Source organism: Neopsephotus bourkii, unplaced genomic scaffold, assembly GCF_033783945.1.
Source record: "Neopsephotus bourkii isolate Nb327-2 ecotype Australia unplaced genomic scaffold, CSIRO-AGI_Nbou_v1 NB_532, whole genome shotgun sequence".
Taxonomy (NCBI): Eukaryota; Metazoa; Chordata; class Aves; order Psittaciformes; family Psittacidae; genus Neopsephotus; species Neopsephotus bourkii.
The window spans coordinates 2,530,988-2,546,839 of NW_026901033.1; the positions used below are offsets into that span (position 1 = coordinate 2,530,988).

The 15,852-nt window shown below is 44.5% G+C and overlaps 1 protein-coding gene across 2 annotated transcripts; it reads left to right on the forward strand.

The window, feature by feature from the left end:
* The first annotated feature begins 3,391 nt into the window (after positions 1–3,391).
* Positions 3,392–15,454, forward strand: TAGLN3 (transgelin 3). 2 transcript variants are annotated; one of them, XM_061350623.1, is made up of 5 exons: positions 3,392–3,763; positions 4,192–4,373; positions 5,225–5,399; positions 10,468–10,570; positions 14,906–15,454. In XM_061350623.1, exons 2-5 carry the CDS (start codon positions 4,194–4,196, stop codon positions 15,045–15,047), a joined length of 600 nt encoding a protein of 199 aa, XP_061206607.1. In that variant the 5' UTR covers positions 3,392–3,763; positions 4,192–4,193; the 3' UTR covers positions 15,048–15,454. The 2 variants fall into 2 exon arrangements, with proteins under 2 accessions (XP_061206607.1, XP_061206605.1); XM_061350621.1 differs by lacking the exon at positions 3,392–3,763 and having other exon boundaries at positions 4,019–4,373.
* The last annotated feature ends 398 nt before the right edge of the window (positions 15,455–15,852 follow it).

A 15,852-nucleotide genomic window follows, 5' to 3' on the forward strand; every position in this document is an offset into this window, starting at 1 on the left:
AGTGATGGGAATGGCCTGCCCAGGCTGTGGTCCTGGAAAAGCAATCCCTGAAGGACCCAGGCTGCCTGGGATCAGGTGTTGGCCCTGTGAGAAGCTTCTCCTTTGCTTCTGTATTCAATATGGTTTGTGGGCAGAATGTGTGCTGGAGTGTGATAGCCCTTAGGACAGTGACCATTGAAAGAGTCCCTGACAGCAAAACTCAATCCCTAATCATAAGAAGCAGCACTTATTAGTTTGGGTGACTTGGTTTAGTGGGAGGTGTCCCTGCCCATGGCAGGGGGTTGGAACTGGATGATCTTAAGGTCCTTTCCAACCCTAACTATTCTATGATTTAGTATGGGGATTTGATCTTTCTTTTGTTTGCTTGCAAATGTTGCTGCCTATTTGACCTTTGTTTCAATGAAATAAAGATGTTACTATTTTTTATGTTCTTCCAGTAAATGCGTAATGTAATGAGCAATCTTCAAGCCAAGGTAGTTCTCCAAAGGTATCATTTGTGTTGGGGACAGATAAAAACCAGAATGTGTTGGTTTCCTTTCCAGGAATCTGTCAATCCAGCACAAGACTTAAAAGATCCTGAGAATTAAAATGCGCAGTTTACCTCCAAGGCCATCTTGAATTTGGGGAATGCTGGCAATTATATCCACAGAAATTGATTTCCAATGGTAAGTGGGAAAAGTTCCTGCTGGCAAGCTGCATGGAAGGTGGTTAATGGCGTAAGAATCCCAGAAGCCCTGCTGGCCATGGCAGCCTTAGGAGATGCCTTGTTCTGCAGACCAGAGTGTCGGTCCATTTCGGTCTGTCTCACAACTAGAAAGGTTCTTCCTTTCTAAATTACTTTGCTTTCAGTCTCAAATTTAAAGTGTTCAAACTATGCACTTCCTTGGGGTTTAACATCTTCAGAGCTGGCAGAGAAACCCTTCTGCAGGGGTAAGAGAGGATGCTTCCGTTAGCAGCTTTTGTCTTTGAGGCTTTCGAGATTGTAGACTTCAAATTAATGGGGAAGTTAGGGTTTTTATCATGAGTGTTTATTTGAATATGAATTATAAATGAGGTCTCCACGCAGCCTTCTCTTCTCCAGGCTGAACAGCCCCAACTTTCTCAGCCTATCTTCATACGGGAGGTGCTCCAGTGCCCTGATCATCCTCATGGCTCTCCTCTGGACTTGTTCCAACAGTTCAACCTAAAAAGGACATGGAACTGTTGCTGCAGTACCTTTGCTGCTGAAAACCTTCTCTTCTATATCACGTTTCCAGCCACCAGGCTCTAATATGCCTGTGTCTGACAGGAAGAACTCGAGTTCCTTCAATTCTTCTTTGCTTTGTAGCCAGAAGTGTTTGCCATTTCTTTACCTCTGGTTTTGGTGAGCTAAACCGATAATCCTTCCGAAGCGGTTACGGTGCAGGTTCTGATTTTCAGTCCTTTGGTTACTGGAGTGACTATTTGAACTGACTTCATTCTTTCACCGCTTTGTCTGGAGAGCGATTGTCAGAACTGGATATGATGTTCCCATTCCTGTTGCACCTCCCGCGTTTTCTTCAACCAAGCCCTTTGGTCACAATGTCTTACTCAGAATCTATGCCCACCTGGTTATCTTCCATCACCCTCTGCATTTTAACACATAGGACATGGCTGTGTTCTGGAAAGCACTTTTCTGATGTTCAAGTCTGGGGTTTTTCTATGGCTTCTAGTAACCTAGTCAATAGTTCTGGCCTGAGAACGCGTTCTTGTATGGACTGCATAAACATATACAGTCATGAATGATTTTTCAGTTAAAGTCATGGTATAGGACCTACTGGTTAGCCAGCTTTCATCTCTTTAATGTGTCATGTTGTTTCAGAATCACTTTAGTTCCCTCATCAATGTGTCATGGCCAACTCTTAATATATTACAGAGCTTTTAGTACATGGCATCAACACTATGGCTTTAAAAGAAAATAAATCATTCCATTGTTTTTCCCAGGATTGATGGCACAGAAGCAGGCTTATGGTTGGATCGTTCATACTCTGGAAGTAGTGCTGGGGGCTGGCATTTGTGCAGTTCTCTGCAGCTTTCCTGGTTTTCAAAGCCTTATTAATAATTGATATTGATGGACAAGCTTGCTTTTCAGCCTTCACAGTATGGGAAGGTCCCTGGAGAGCAGGTTGCGTAGCCAACATCTGTGAAGGGGGGGAGCCCTGCTCCGCAGCTTAGGAAGGTTAAATTACCCATCCCTGCCCCCAAGTTAGAAAGTGAGGTCAGGGGCTGAGGCAAAGGTAGGTGGCTTTTGTGAGATCTCTGAAGCACTGAAGGGCTGTGACCAGAAACAGCCAAGCAACCTAGGTAGCTCCCTTATAAACAGAAGAGAGCAGAAATACCTCCAAGTGCAAAATAAAGCCTTTTATTCTCTGTGAGACCAGCCAAAGGGTGTGAAGCCGGACCCTTAAAAGTCACTTGAATGTAAAGGATGTCAAAATCACATACTGCCTTTTACCGTTGCAGGCGCGGTTCATACTCCAGGCTTGGTTTGCATCTTGGTTCCTGTGCGTTTGCTGTGCCTTCAACAGCGTGTTCACTGGGCTGGAAAGTGCTCAAAGTGGTTGCCTTGTCACATAGAGTGCTCTCAGTTATGTAAGCCAGTATTTCATTGGGATTTAAAACTACCAGTGCAGGGAAGAGAAAGCACAGAATGAAAAGCCTGTGGAGGACAACAATGAATTGGGTCATCTATTCCATTTTTCATCTCTTGAGTCTGCTCAAGCCCAGCAGCATCTGAAGCTGTTTATATCTTGGAATTCATGGTCTTAATAGAAGGTAAATCTGTGCAAATCAGAGCAGATGAAAAGTCTCTTGTCTTAACTTCCCTTCTCTACCCTCCCACCACTGCAGTGGTGTAATCAAAGCTTAAACTACTGTATGTGGCCACAGCTCCCTTGTTATCACTGGAGGTATGCTGACTCATACCATACGATCTCTCTGCTTGCTAGTTTTCTGTGACTTCCCCTTGGTTTTAGAGGTTCAAGTTGTTTTCTCAGGGCACTATTACACTATCACACAGTCAAATATATACTGATGATAGGGTGATAACAACGTTCTATTACTTCCCTTCTCTTCTTTGGGTTTTCATCCTGTTGCCCCCTTGTTGAAACTCTTTATCAGCACTTGGACAGGGAAGAGGAGAAGTTAATTTCCATGCTCAAAGCCTGTTAGAGTGATGCAGAACAGAGAGAAAAAGGTTTTACTTCTGCTTTGTGATTAAAAATAAACAAGCTGTGCACTGTCCTGGTTTCAGCAGTAGTAATTTATATTACCTTCATTTAAGAGAATGAATCCCCTCCATTTGTATTTCTTATCATCTGGTGCTGGGATGCTCAGTGCAATTGAGGTTGATGCAGGCTAGGAGGAGTAAAACCGAGCCTGTAGGGTGAGCAGCGCCAGGCTGAGGAAACATGCATGGAAACAGACTGCAGATGGGCGAGATAAACAGGATCCCCAGGCTGTGACTGAGGAGGCAGGCCTCTTTAATGGCTCTTAGCAACGCCCCTGCTTTGACCCTCCTCATATGTGAGGAAAATCAAATCAATACACTGTTCTTCAAACCACGATGCTGCAGCAGCAGCAGGGCATTGTGGCAGCCTTCGTCTCTTAAATTCATCAGCACTTCTCAGTTTGCCGATTTCCGGATACCCATCCCTGCATCTCTGCTGAGGAAGACCCTGACTGCATCTTTAATCGGATTGATTGGGCTCCCATGTACAGCCGCCTTCTTATTAGCAAGTCTTAGGTAGGCAATTTTAAAGTGCTTTTGCATTTGCTGGCAGCTTTGATGTTGATCAGAAAAGTCTATTGTGTTCTCTGTAAACACAGCAGAAGCCTCTCTTTAAAACCTACTCTGTTTTAGATCTTGCTTTTCTTTTCCTGTTGTGGTGGTTGGGCAGGGGGGGACTTGTTTCTTCCTTCTTTAAAGAAAAAAGAATGTTGTAGCTGATTTGTGCTTTTGGAAAAGGATATTCCCTCTTTGATCCCTCCCCTGCTCTGCAGAACAGCTATAACCGGTGCCGTACAGTTACTTTCAGTGTTGATGAACATCTGTTCAACTGTCTAACGTACAGGGCAAGCTGCTCACCCTTTTATCCTTTCATTTTCCGGTGCGTTACTTCACAGCTGCAGATCTGGACTCTGGACACTAAGAAAGTTCTGCTTTGGTTCCAGAGATGGCAAACAGGGGACCAAGCTATGGCTTAAGCCGAGAAGTTCAGGAAAAGATTGAACAGAAATATGACCCGGAATTAGAGTCGAGGCTGGTGAACTGGATTATTGTACAGTGTGGAGAACAGATAGAGCATCCTCCTCCTGGCAGGCAACATTTTCAGACCTGGTTGATGGATGGAACGGTAAGTGGTTTGTCCAGTTATGCTCTTGCATGTGTTTGTATTCACAGTGTCCTCATTTTCTGTGTGCCCCTAGCTAAACTGGTCCGAGCTTATGGCCAGTGCAGAAAGAGGTATGTTAGTATCTGATTTATCCTCTTTTGACTGGGAGACTTAATCTCGGAAGGCAATTACTCTACCAGTGCAGTGTGATTAGTTCAGACTCTTGTAAGTCATGCATGTTATATATGAGGATGACTCACGCCTTCAACCACCTTTTCTCATACAGTTAAACGAGATTTGCTTTAAAATCAGGTGTATACTTTTCCAGTTAAGAAACAATCAGTGTTGAGAAGGGAAAGGTTAAGAGATTAGAAAATGTGAAGGACTGGATTCTGTCAGAACTGTTTTCTCCTTGGGAGCTAGTTCTGCAGCTCAAACACTGTATTCCATTGGGTTATTGAACACCAGGCAGATGCTGCTGTTTGCAGCGGGCTGTAAGAATACGCTAATCGCTGAACCTCTGCCAAAGTGACTTTAACAATATTTCAATTGACATTGCTCATGTTTTTGGCACGGGCATGTGGTTTCTTCTCTGTCAGTTGTTATATAACCTTTATAGTGATCGCTCTGTTGTTCCTGGCAGATTAGGATTTATGTGGTCAGGCTATTGCCATCAGTTAATGAAAGCTTGAATGTATTTCTAATATACTTTGATTCTTACCAATTCACTCCTTTTGTTTCGAATTGAAGGGATTGTGTCCTTGAGAGAAACAGGCCAGGTCAAAAGCATTTTGCAGCATCATTTCATGTGCAGAAATTGCCTTCTAGCTTGGTGACTGCTTTCTAATTTTGTTTCTGTATTTCTCTCTCAGCTGTTATGCAAGTTAATAAACAGTTTGCATCCAAAGGGAAACGAGCCCATTGCAAAGATCTCTGAGTCAAAAATGGCTTTTAAGCAGATGGAACAAATTTCTCAGTTCTTAAAAGCTGCTGAAATCTACGGAGTCAGAACAACAGATATTTTCCAGACAGTGGATTTATGGGAAGGTAAAAATAATGAACGAAGTGATCTTGCATCTTCATTAGACTTTGCTTTGATGTGTTGTGAATGGTGCATTTTGTCTAAGGCGTATTCTCTAATGTAATTATCTTTTGTTTCTGTTTGCCTTGCCTTATTGCCATGTTCTTCCCGTGGTGCATTATCTCCTCTGAGGGTTTTATATTACCCTGAGGGCATAACGGGGCCTTTCCAAGCTCATGTTATCCAAAAGCCCATCATTCTCATAGAAATCCACAGAGCTAATAAAATCAATGCTCTCTATGCTAATTATTTCCAAGTAGATAGCTTCTACCAGCAAATATGGTAACCCCTCATTTTCTGATGAGAAGATTTTATTGCACTTTTCAAATTACAAGCAAAGCTTAAATTAGAGCTTTAAAATGCATTCCCAGGAGCATATATTCCTCCCTGAAGCATATGAGGGCTCGTTTATGAATAGAGAGAAGTAAAACTCACTGCTACACCGTGTTAGCTGAGCATCTCTAAGGATACAGTCTTGTAAGAGAGGTCACTATGGCAACAGCAGAAATAATTCAGAGTACCCTGTTTTGCAGTAAGCCAGGTGAAGCCTATCTCCATCCAATGCTCGAAATGGAAACTGTGTGTTCTGGTTCCTGAGGAGCTGAGTCATTTGTGCATCTGTATGGCTGGGTTTGCCCGCTTCTGTGGTGCTGCATCCCTTCCTGGTGCGCTAACCAAATTCACTGTAGATGCTGCATCTCTCTGGACAAAGCAGTGCAAAATGCCTTGTGTACAGGCTCAGGGCAAGGACAGCTGCAGGACAGTGAGAGGATCAGAAGTCTGCCATGACAATGAAACAGTGGAAAGAGGAGAACAAGCCACTGGGAAAGCTGGTGGGCACAGTTTTGTGGGAACACACATGGAGCAGGGTGTCTGGGTATGTGGAAGAGGTCACTCCTCTGAAGGACAGCTCAAGGAATGAAAGACTGGGGGTATTCTGTGGCTGGGTTAGAAGGGAAGGATGTACTGACAACTGGAGTTACTGGGATCTGTAGTGTTCTTAGGTACCAGATTTGCTTGACAAACCTTCCATTTGCAAGGGCAGGCTTGTTTCTTCCAGTTCAGCCTTTAGGGTTTCATCCCATCTACCTTTAAGTGTTTTAAAGGAAGAGATTTTCACTTCCCCGGTGTAACACCCTCCCATCCCTCAGCCTAGCATGCTGTTGAAAGAGAAGCTCTCACAAGGGATGATAATAACTCATTTCAGATGCTTTTCTTTGCTGTCTTTTGCAGTCTTATAATGGCTTCAGAGCATGCAAATGAAAACATGGTACAGAACAACTTGCTTTGAAGACAAAAAGCTGCTAATGATGGTGGCTCTCTCCTCATTTCCTTTCACTCATCACCTTTTCTCAACAAATGCAAGGGGAAAAGCTAGTAACTTCCAGAGGACAGGAAGTAAGAAACCAACTTGCTACTGAGGAGGGAAACATGCAAGTCATTGCTCCGCTGTTATTTTAGGACTTACCAAAACTAAGCTGTGTCTCCCTTTTCATCCCTTCTGCTGCTCATTTCAGTGCTGAGATGAAACAGTATATGTCTCCAGTAGGGACTCGCTGCAAGCTTTTTGTGTCTAACCATAGCTCTGACCTCTAGCATCTGTGCTGCTTCAGGGCTGAACCGTCTGAACCTGGATGCATTAGCTGGACAGAAAGGGCAGTCTCTTTTTCACTGTGTCATAATTACAGCACTCCTACAATTCACACCATAACCCCTTCAGAAACAGAGGAGATGTCAACGTGTGTTTATAGAGAAAGAGGGAAATGACAGCATTTGTGACTGAAAACCAGCTTTTCTCTGGCACTAGTTGTTTTCTGAGAGCTTTTGCTTTGAATCCTAGTAATGGTTAATGAAAATGTTTTTAGGATGCAATTTGCTGCTGGCTGTTTCCAACTCACTCTGTCCCATCTGGTGCATTTTCCTTCATCTCTGCAACTTCTTGGTCCAGAAGAAGTATTGCCTCTTTTGGTCCTTTCCTTACGTATAAATGTTGTGTGCTGAGCAGCTTTCCCTAATCCATTCCAAGATATTATATTCATTGTTTTTTACAGAGATATCCCTGGTATATTTTGAGGCAAGAAAGAAGCAGATATACCTCTGGGTTTTGTTATCTTTACTAAAAGGCATTTTAGGATTACTATGCCGAGCAGTTCTTGGTCTTTAGCTTTGAAATGTCCCATTTCTGGTCCTGGAGGAGAAGGCCTTCCAGCCAGGTTTCCCCAAAGAGAAGGGCTTAGCATAAGAGGTGAACAGAGGCTCCTTCCTCCTTGTGCAGGCAGTGACAAGATCCTTGAGGAGGCAGTGCTGTCCAAAGCGTACTGCAGAGGACACTGAAGATGCAGAAGAAATGCCATCAGCGTAGGTCCCTGCAGCATGATCCAGGGATGCTGATGTCGGGGCCCAGGTGGGCAGCCCCCGTGGCTGTTGATGAACAAGTGCTGGAGCTGAGGAAAGGCACTGACTGCAGTTGCCTGCAATGCCAGCTCAATGTGTACAGTCCCTGCTGTGAGGTGGCTGCAGTGTGAGGAGACTCACTCTTCACATGCCTTTCGATGCTGACTATTGAGCCCCACGCATCCTCTGCTATAAGAGGGCAAACAACACAAGGCCACATGGATTTGGGGTGTTCCCTCACCTGCAGCACCCCTCCTACACAGCAGGAAGGCTCTGCAAAGCAGGCCAGTGGCTTTGTTTTGTCACATGGTGCTCAGCTCCCACTGGATCTATTTTTCCCTGCAGCATCTCCCACTCAGCAATGACAAATAAAGCAGAGCTGAGTGCAGAGAGTGGGGTGGTTGGGCTGCCAGATGGCTCCATGGGGCCCATCGTCGTATTTTGCTACCCGTCTTTTGTTTCTTTCTCTTGTTTTCTGTGCTTGCTGTCATTATTCAGCTCATTCACTTTTAAATCCTTCTTCGCATCCCTCTTCATCCCAATCAGCCACCCCGCTCCTTGTTATACGGGAGGCATTGCAAGGACGTTGTGTGTGGCATCTGTTACAGCATATGGTACATCTGCTGCTTTGGGGAGCTCTGAGTGCTTCTGCCTCGCCCTCCTCCATGAGCGCCTGTGTACGTGTGCATGTGTGGGATGTCAGCTCTTCAGCTGCCCTCTTAAGCAAGGACCCTGTCTGATGCACCCTGCATTAACAAATACAGTTAAATGAGGGTTCTGGGTAGCTGACAGTTTATTGTCTGAGCAAATGGTCCCCTGCAGATAGGTTTCCTACAAACCATAATAGGCTGTATGACAGCCACAGTTGGAAGCTGCTAGACATTTTCAGCTCTAGGGTGCTTTCCTCACCTTAGCCAGTGTGTTATACAGTTAGGTTTGTATGAGTCAAAGCTTTGAACTACATCTGCCTATAATGAGGGTGATGCACAGCATAAACACAGGATGTGCAAAGCTGGCTTCCCTCTATGTTCCAGCTGGTCTGCAGGGATCTTCATTAATATTGCTCCACTGGAGGTAGTTCTGAAGTCTGTTTTCATCATCATGTCTCTAGGATCTAGAGTTAATTTAATGAGTTACCTCTTTTCCCCTGTGAAGGACCTACAGTCAAGATCAAATCTGTGAACCAGATAAATTACTTTAGGAAAGAGGAAGCACTGGAACCAAAAGGAAGGGAGGGGAGTCATAGGAACACTTATGGAAGGGTTTCAGAAGAAGGGAGAGGCAAAAGGCAGGTTTCCAATAGCTTACCACTTCACACAGTTGGAAATGTGCGCTGCAGCTCATTTCTGCTAGGAAGTGTTCCAAAAGTTACCATATTGGGTAATGAGTTAGAGTCTGCCTGGCTGATATCTTTATGTTCCTTCCCTTTCCACACTAAGTGACAAAGTGCAGGAGTTAGAACCAAGGAAAGAGGAGCAATCTTAACTTTATAAGATGTTCCATGTCTCCATTGTTTTGTTTGCTGTTTGTTTGTTCAACTTCCTGGAGGAAAGGTCAAAATATGACCAAAAAGGAAAAGTTATTGATTATCCTCTTTTTTGAAGGGGAGGCAGGAGGAGGCAGGGTTTTTAAACGCAAACCCTATTGAAAATGAGCCTTGTATTGCAAAGATGTCAGATGCCCTTTTGGAAAGCTGGTGAATTTCCAGCCAGGAGGAAGGCTTGCCTCTAAGCAGGTGACAGGCAATTTCACCCTTCCCAATGCAGGTGGGATAAATTATCTCCTGTCTTGCTGTTGTTTATGGAGGGAACGTTAATAACTAGTGATGATCAGATCAGGAACTTCTACCTGGCTAAAGATGAGATGAGCCCTGACTACTTGCAATGAGGAATGAAGTGAGGTAACATAGGAAGGAAGTGAAAGAGCTGGGCACTGGATGGCAGGACCTGAAGGTATGAAACTGCAAAGCATCAGTTTTTGGCAGCCTGAGAAAGGAAGCCAGTGGGAGGGATTTGGGAGGTGATTTTATAGTTAAATTGGGAAGGACTGGTAGGAATTATCTGCACAGCAGCTCTCCGGGGCTGCTGTGAGGCCTGTTAGCAGAGGGACTGCATGGAATTGCCAGGGATTAAATGATGGAAGCAGTTCTACTAGGTTACAGGTGAAGAAACACACTGTTCTCCTAAAGACACATTTTACTGAGTCTGTTTATTGTTCTTTGTACACCAAAGTAATCTTTTATTAGGAGAAAATGTTGCCAGAAGGGTTATCTGGAAGGATAGAATAGAATAGGGGGAAGGCATTAAATAGAATAACATTAGGATAGAATTGGGGGAAGGCATTAAATAGAATAGGGGGAAGGATAGAATAGAGTGAGGGAAGACATTAAAACAGACAGAGGCCTGGAAACCTGGAAATGTCAAGTTTAGCTTTAGTGCTGTCCCTTTGATGACTTTTAATATGCTCTTGGATGTCGGTACCTCCATTTCAGCAACGGTAAAATAGCTTTTGTAATGCTATTAATGCAATTGGGGGGGCTGAAGGACTTAGTTAATACATTGGATAATGCTGTTAATCAGTGTGCCAAGTGATTTGTTGTGCAAGGATTTCCTATATTCATTTCTCTGTCTGGCTTTCTAGGGAAGGACATGGCAGCAGTGCAGAGAACTTTAATGGCTTTAGGCAGTTTGGCAGTCACCAAGGATGACGGCTGCTACAAAGGAGATCCATCCTGGTTCCACAGGTAAAGTCCATAGCACAGCTGCTCAGAGCTGCCTTCCTTGGGAAGCTGGTCGTATTGTTGGGAAAAGAGGGGAAGAATCTTTCCAGTTTCCTTCCAAGGGAAAGGTTGTCTTTCCAGAGCCTGGAGGAGGAAAGCCAAGACCCAACCAGGCAGCAACGTTTTCTACCCTTCAATGGTTCCCAACTTTATCATTATCACTGCCAGCCCCATGTGTTACCATATCTTGTCAGCCTAGAGTTACACCCAGGAGGAGCCTTGTGGGAGCTGTTTAATGCAGCCTTTTCTCATGTAACCAAGTCAGGCCACCTTACTTGTCTCTCCTGTCCCAGAGATAGAACAGCATTACTGGTACCAGGAGTAAGGAGCACATTGCCTGTGGCTCCAGCCCTGGTTTTCTCCTGGAGGCACTCCTTTTGAAGGAGGCTGTTATAGGCTGTGCTGGTGTAGACATGTGTGTGCATGCGTGGGGACCCTCCTGGGTGGCTGGCTTTTGGTAGTGCACACAGGGAGGAGGATTGCAGTACCCTGCTTCAAGCACCTTTGGGGCTTATCCATACTGCTTCATGAGGGGCCCACACTGATTGCTGAAGAAGAGATAATTCTCTTGTCCACTGATGTTATCCCTGATTCTTACTCACCAGAAGGAGGTCAATGATACTTAGGAAATTCAGCCACCAGTTTTGATGGCATTCATCTGTTCAGCAGCTTCAGCTAATCCTCTGTATGTATTTATGAAGAAAGGGGAACAAAAATGGCAACAGCCATGCAGATATGCGTGTCCTAAGAGTAGCTGGCAGGCAAAGGGTACCTTTGCCTCACATCAGGTAACAGACAGAAAGACTAATGAAGACATCGCTGTCATGGATGTGTGCAAACCCTGATATAACAACCCCTTTACCAAACAAAGAGAAGGGATGAAGCCTTTTCCCATTTTTTTATTAAACCAAAAATTAATTCATTTCCAGTCTTACTTTTTTTTTCCTTGGAGAGAACCACTTCCCTATGGAGAATTTTCTATCCTGGCCAAGGTGTTTATTTGCTTTAAGACTCTGTTTTGGGTAGGGAAGCTGAGAAGCAGGGACAGAGAAAGTAAAAGCAATCTTCCCATGGTTAGTTAGCCCTCCTGCCTCACAGACACACTATTGACATGAGCTTCTGCCATCCAAGAGTACTTCTTGCGCTGAGATGTCTGAAGTGTGATAGCAAAATGAATTCTGACTGCTTGTCTTTGGTGTCCTTGGCTTTTCAGATGTCAAGGTGAGGATCAGCAGAAGGATAACAAACTTCACTTGGTTTGTCTTAAACCTTCACCTGGTTTAACTGAGGCTAAGGGAGACTTGAGTTTTAGGAAAATAACTGCAAATTCCCATGCATTCTTTATATGAATATATAAATATATGAATATATTTATATTACTTTAACTTAGTACAGTGCATGAATAGGTTTGTATTTATGGAATGTAATTGGGTTTAAAATTGGGCTCAGATCCAGTTCCTTGCTTTAATATAAACCAGACATGAAATCCCTATGACCCAGACAGGCTTACTTGTTTTGTGTAACTAAAGCAAAGTATTACATGGAAAAATTAATTTACATCTGGACTCCTAATTGTGGGTGGGAACAGTTTTCACTGGCATAAATGAAGATGTGATCACCTCCCTCCTTCCCTAGCTGTATCTCCTGCCCATGCTGCTTGGATATAGCCAACCCCTGTATTTCCATTTTGTTGCCACTGCCTTAAGGAAAACAGGTGTTATTTCTATAAGGCGATAGCATCTTGCAGATCAGGAGCTGTTGTCTGAGTAGTTTACCCATCCCTTTAGGCAGACCAAGCCCTCTCACTGCCACCCGGTATTAGTTGTGAGTCGGGGCTTTCAGGCTCATTCTTAATCTCTTTAAGTTAAATTGGAAGAAGTCAAGATTAAATGGAGTAACAGTATTCATGCAGGGATCTACAGTGATTAAGATACACTTGAGCTAAGCTGCTTAGCTTTCCATTGTCAGCATCTCACATACCCAGTCCCACCAGGCCTGATTCCCCTTTCCTTGTGTGCCCTAGCAAGGTTCATGGATCAATGGCTATTTCTTGTCTTACGGTTTGGCAACCACAAGCACTGGTGCCAAGTTGGCACAAAAAGTGAAGCAACCTGGTGGGCTCAGGCTGTGGTATGGGTGATGCCAGGTTATGGCTGACAGGCCAAACAGAACTTGACATGGTGTAGGACACTGAGGGGAAAAGACTTGCCCTCTTCTCTTGTTCTACAGCCTCAGTTAAAGCTATTTCTGCCAAACTAAAAGCATAATGTAAGTACAAGTTCTTATCTGCAGGACCCTCATATAGTAAATGTGGTGCTTACGATGATTAAATAACAGTATGTAATCCAAACTGAATATTGAATTAATACTGTGGAATTACTCCACCACATGGCTGAAAACTCTAGGTGAAAAGAGAAAGAAATCATAGAATCATAGAATAGCCAGGGTTGGAAAGGACCTTAAGATCATCAAGTTCCAACCCCCCTCCCGTGGGCAGGGACATCTCACAATAAACCATGGCATCCAAGGCCTCATCCAACCTAGCCTTGAACACTGCCAGGGATGGAGCATTCACAACCTCCCTGGGCAACCCATTCCAGTGCCTCACCACCCTCACAGGAAAGAATTTCCTCCTTGTATCCAATCTAAACTTCCCCTGTTTAAGTTTTAACCCATACCCCTTGTCCTGTCACTACAGTCCCTAATGAAGAGTCCATCCCCAGCATCCCTATAGGCCCCCTTCAGATACTGGAAGGCTGCAATACTGGAAGAATGCGTTCCTGGGATTTTAATTTAAACCAAGGCAGACACAGTGAACCTGGGATTCAATGAGGTAACAGGAGTAGGTCTGGAAACAGCCTCTCGTGGAGATCCTACAGTGTAAGTATCCTGGGAAGGAAGTTAAGCAGCAGTGAGAGGGGGCTGCTTCCTGAGGTGCCCGCAGTTGTGTGTGCATCCCTCCAAAGCTGCGTGCCTTCTGTGGGCTGTGGGATCTGAGAGCTGGACGTGGGTTTCTCCAAGCTCTCTTATGAGTCTGTGCGTTCACACTGGAGACCCACTGTGAAGAATAATGGGTCAGCACTGATGTCCTGTGGATCTTTCTCACCTCTCTGCTTTGCTGGGCTTTCATCCTGCAAGATCCTGACCACCGTGAGCCTAGCAAGGAGTGTAAGTGCTTCTGTGGGCTCGAGCCAGGGTGTTCAGCATGGTGCAGGCTCAGAACCCCATGGAGAGGGTCATGTGGATGGTTTTCATTCACAACAGGCCCCCTAATCTAGCGTTCTCATCTAGTGGTGGGGTGGGGAGAAACAGGGAGCTGTAACACTATGGTGTATTGCGGGATAACCTGAACCCAGGACAGACAGACACAGCAGGGGGAATGATTGTACCTGGGTGGGTGTTTGGTTGATTGAAGGCCTTTGGTCTGGAGCTCTGCGGGTTCATATGGCTTATTTGGTAGCAATTGATCCTTCTCCCCTGTAAAAATCACTTGTTTTCCCCACCTGTTATAAACGTTAAGACTAATCCAAGATGAAGGTAGCACAGTACAAACTTCCATGCTTCTTTTCAACTCCCACTTGGGGCCCCTGTGCCATTTTCAGGGAAAAGGGGTTCCTTTTAAACTCCTAACAAAGGTTTATTGATCCAAAGGGCTTTTGAGACCAGGGACACCAAACAAAACCGCTCGGTATGGTTTGAGAGAAGATGAAGGACTGTCATAGAGTTAAGACGCAGGTACAAAGGGCAAAGTCTATTGCTTAGAGGAAAGAGAGAGCTGGAAATGGGAAGAGAGCAACTGTTCTGTCCAGCCGGCAGCCATCATCTGCTCTGCCAAACTGAGCAAGTCATGCCTCTGACCTGTTGTTTCTCTGGGTACATCCAGTTCTTATTTGCTCCACTGAGTTAAATTATACCTGTTTTTACTGTTGCGCTAGGTGGGCATCAGTTTGTATTATAGCACAGGTAAGTGTCTGTTGAGAGCGGTAGGGTTTAACACCAGTTAACTCTATCATGTGTGCTATATACAGCACTACGTAAGTATTTTGCCTGTCATTGCTGGGAAAGGTGTTTGGGTTCTGGAACAAGTGGTACAGTGAAAGCCTGAAGTATTGTAGGTTTGACTAAAGCATGACTCCTAACTGCCGGAAAGGAATTAGCCCAGCCAGTATTGTCCAGCCCATGGGATGGTGCAAATGAGATACTGCATTACAGGGGACACATCTATTAAGGCGAGCCAATATTTTGTGATCCTTTGGGAATGATGTGTGTATGTTGCTTTTTTTGTGTGTGTCTGGACAGGAAAGCACAGCAGAATCGACGAGGGTTCTCAGAGGAGCAGCTTCGTCAGGGACAGAATGTTATAGGCCTTCAGATGGGCAGCAACAAAGGAGCATCGCAGTCGGGTATGACAGGCTATGGGATGCCAAGGCAGATTATCTGAAGCATCTGTGTAGAGAAAACACTCCTTCTGCAGCATGGTCTGTTTAAAAAACAAGAAAAAGTGGAAAAACAAAGCTCATTATTTCCCTTTCTGCCTGGTTTTTAATAGTTAGTGCTCTCTGAGGTTTGGGGTGTTTGGGGTTTGGTTCGTTTTATTTGCAGCTGCAAGAGTTCCCCTAGGAGCTCTGGTTTCTTGTGGTGGTGTGTGTCAGTTCCCAGCACGTGCGCACTGCTGCCTCCTCCTTTTCACTTCTGAACTATGCAAAGAGAATTATCCTGTGTTAATTTAGTTGCGAAGCGTTCTCTTCCGTATTTGTCTCACACCGCGCTTGTATTTCAACCGGTAACCTCGTTCTTCGGCTCGGTGATGGTATTGTTTGACCTGAGAATAAAGACGAATTAAAGACACCACCTCTTAGGCTCATTATTTAAAGGGGGTCAAAGCAAAACCAATGGCCACATGGTACAGTGCTGAGGAGTTAAGTGTTTTGAAGGGTCAGTCTTTCTCATCCCTAACTTTGATTGACTCCCTGCTGCAGTCTTTACAGCCTGTGGTAATGTGCAGTTTAGTGTTTGTCTAAAGGCACATCCAGTGTATTTTTCTAAACCAAGATGTATGCTTATCCATTGAGTTTGATTCCTGAAATCCCACCCAAATTATCTCAGATTGCCATTGATCTAGTGTGCTGGGTTGACTGCAGCCAGCAAACTTGGGGATGGAGCTAAAATCAGTTTAATAAAGAGGACAATAGCTGTGTGTGAAAACAAAGCAAAGTAAGAAGTTAATTCCCTAATTCCCACTGGTA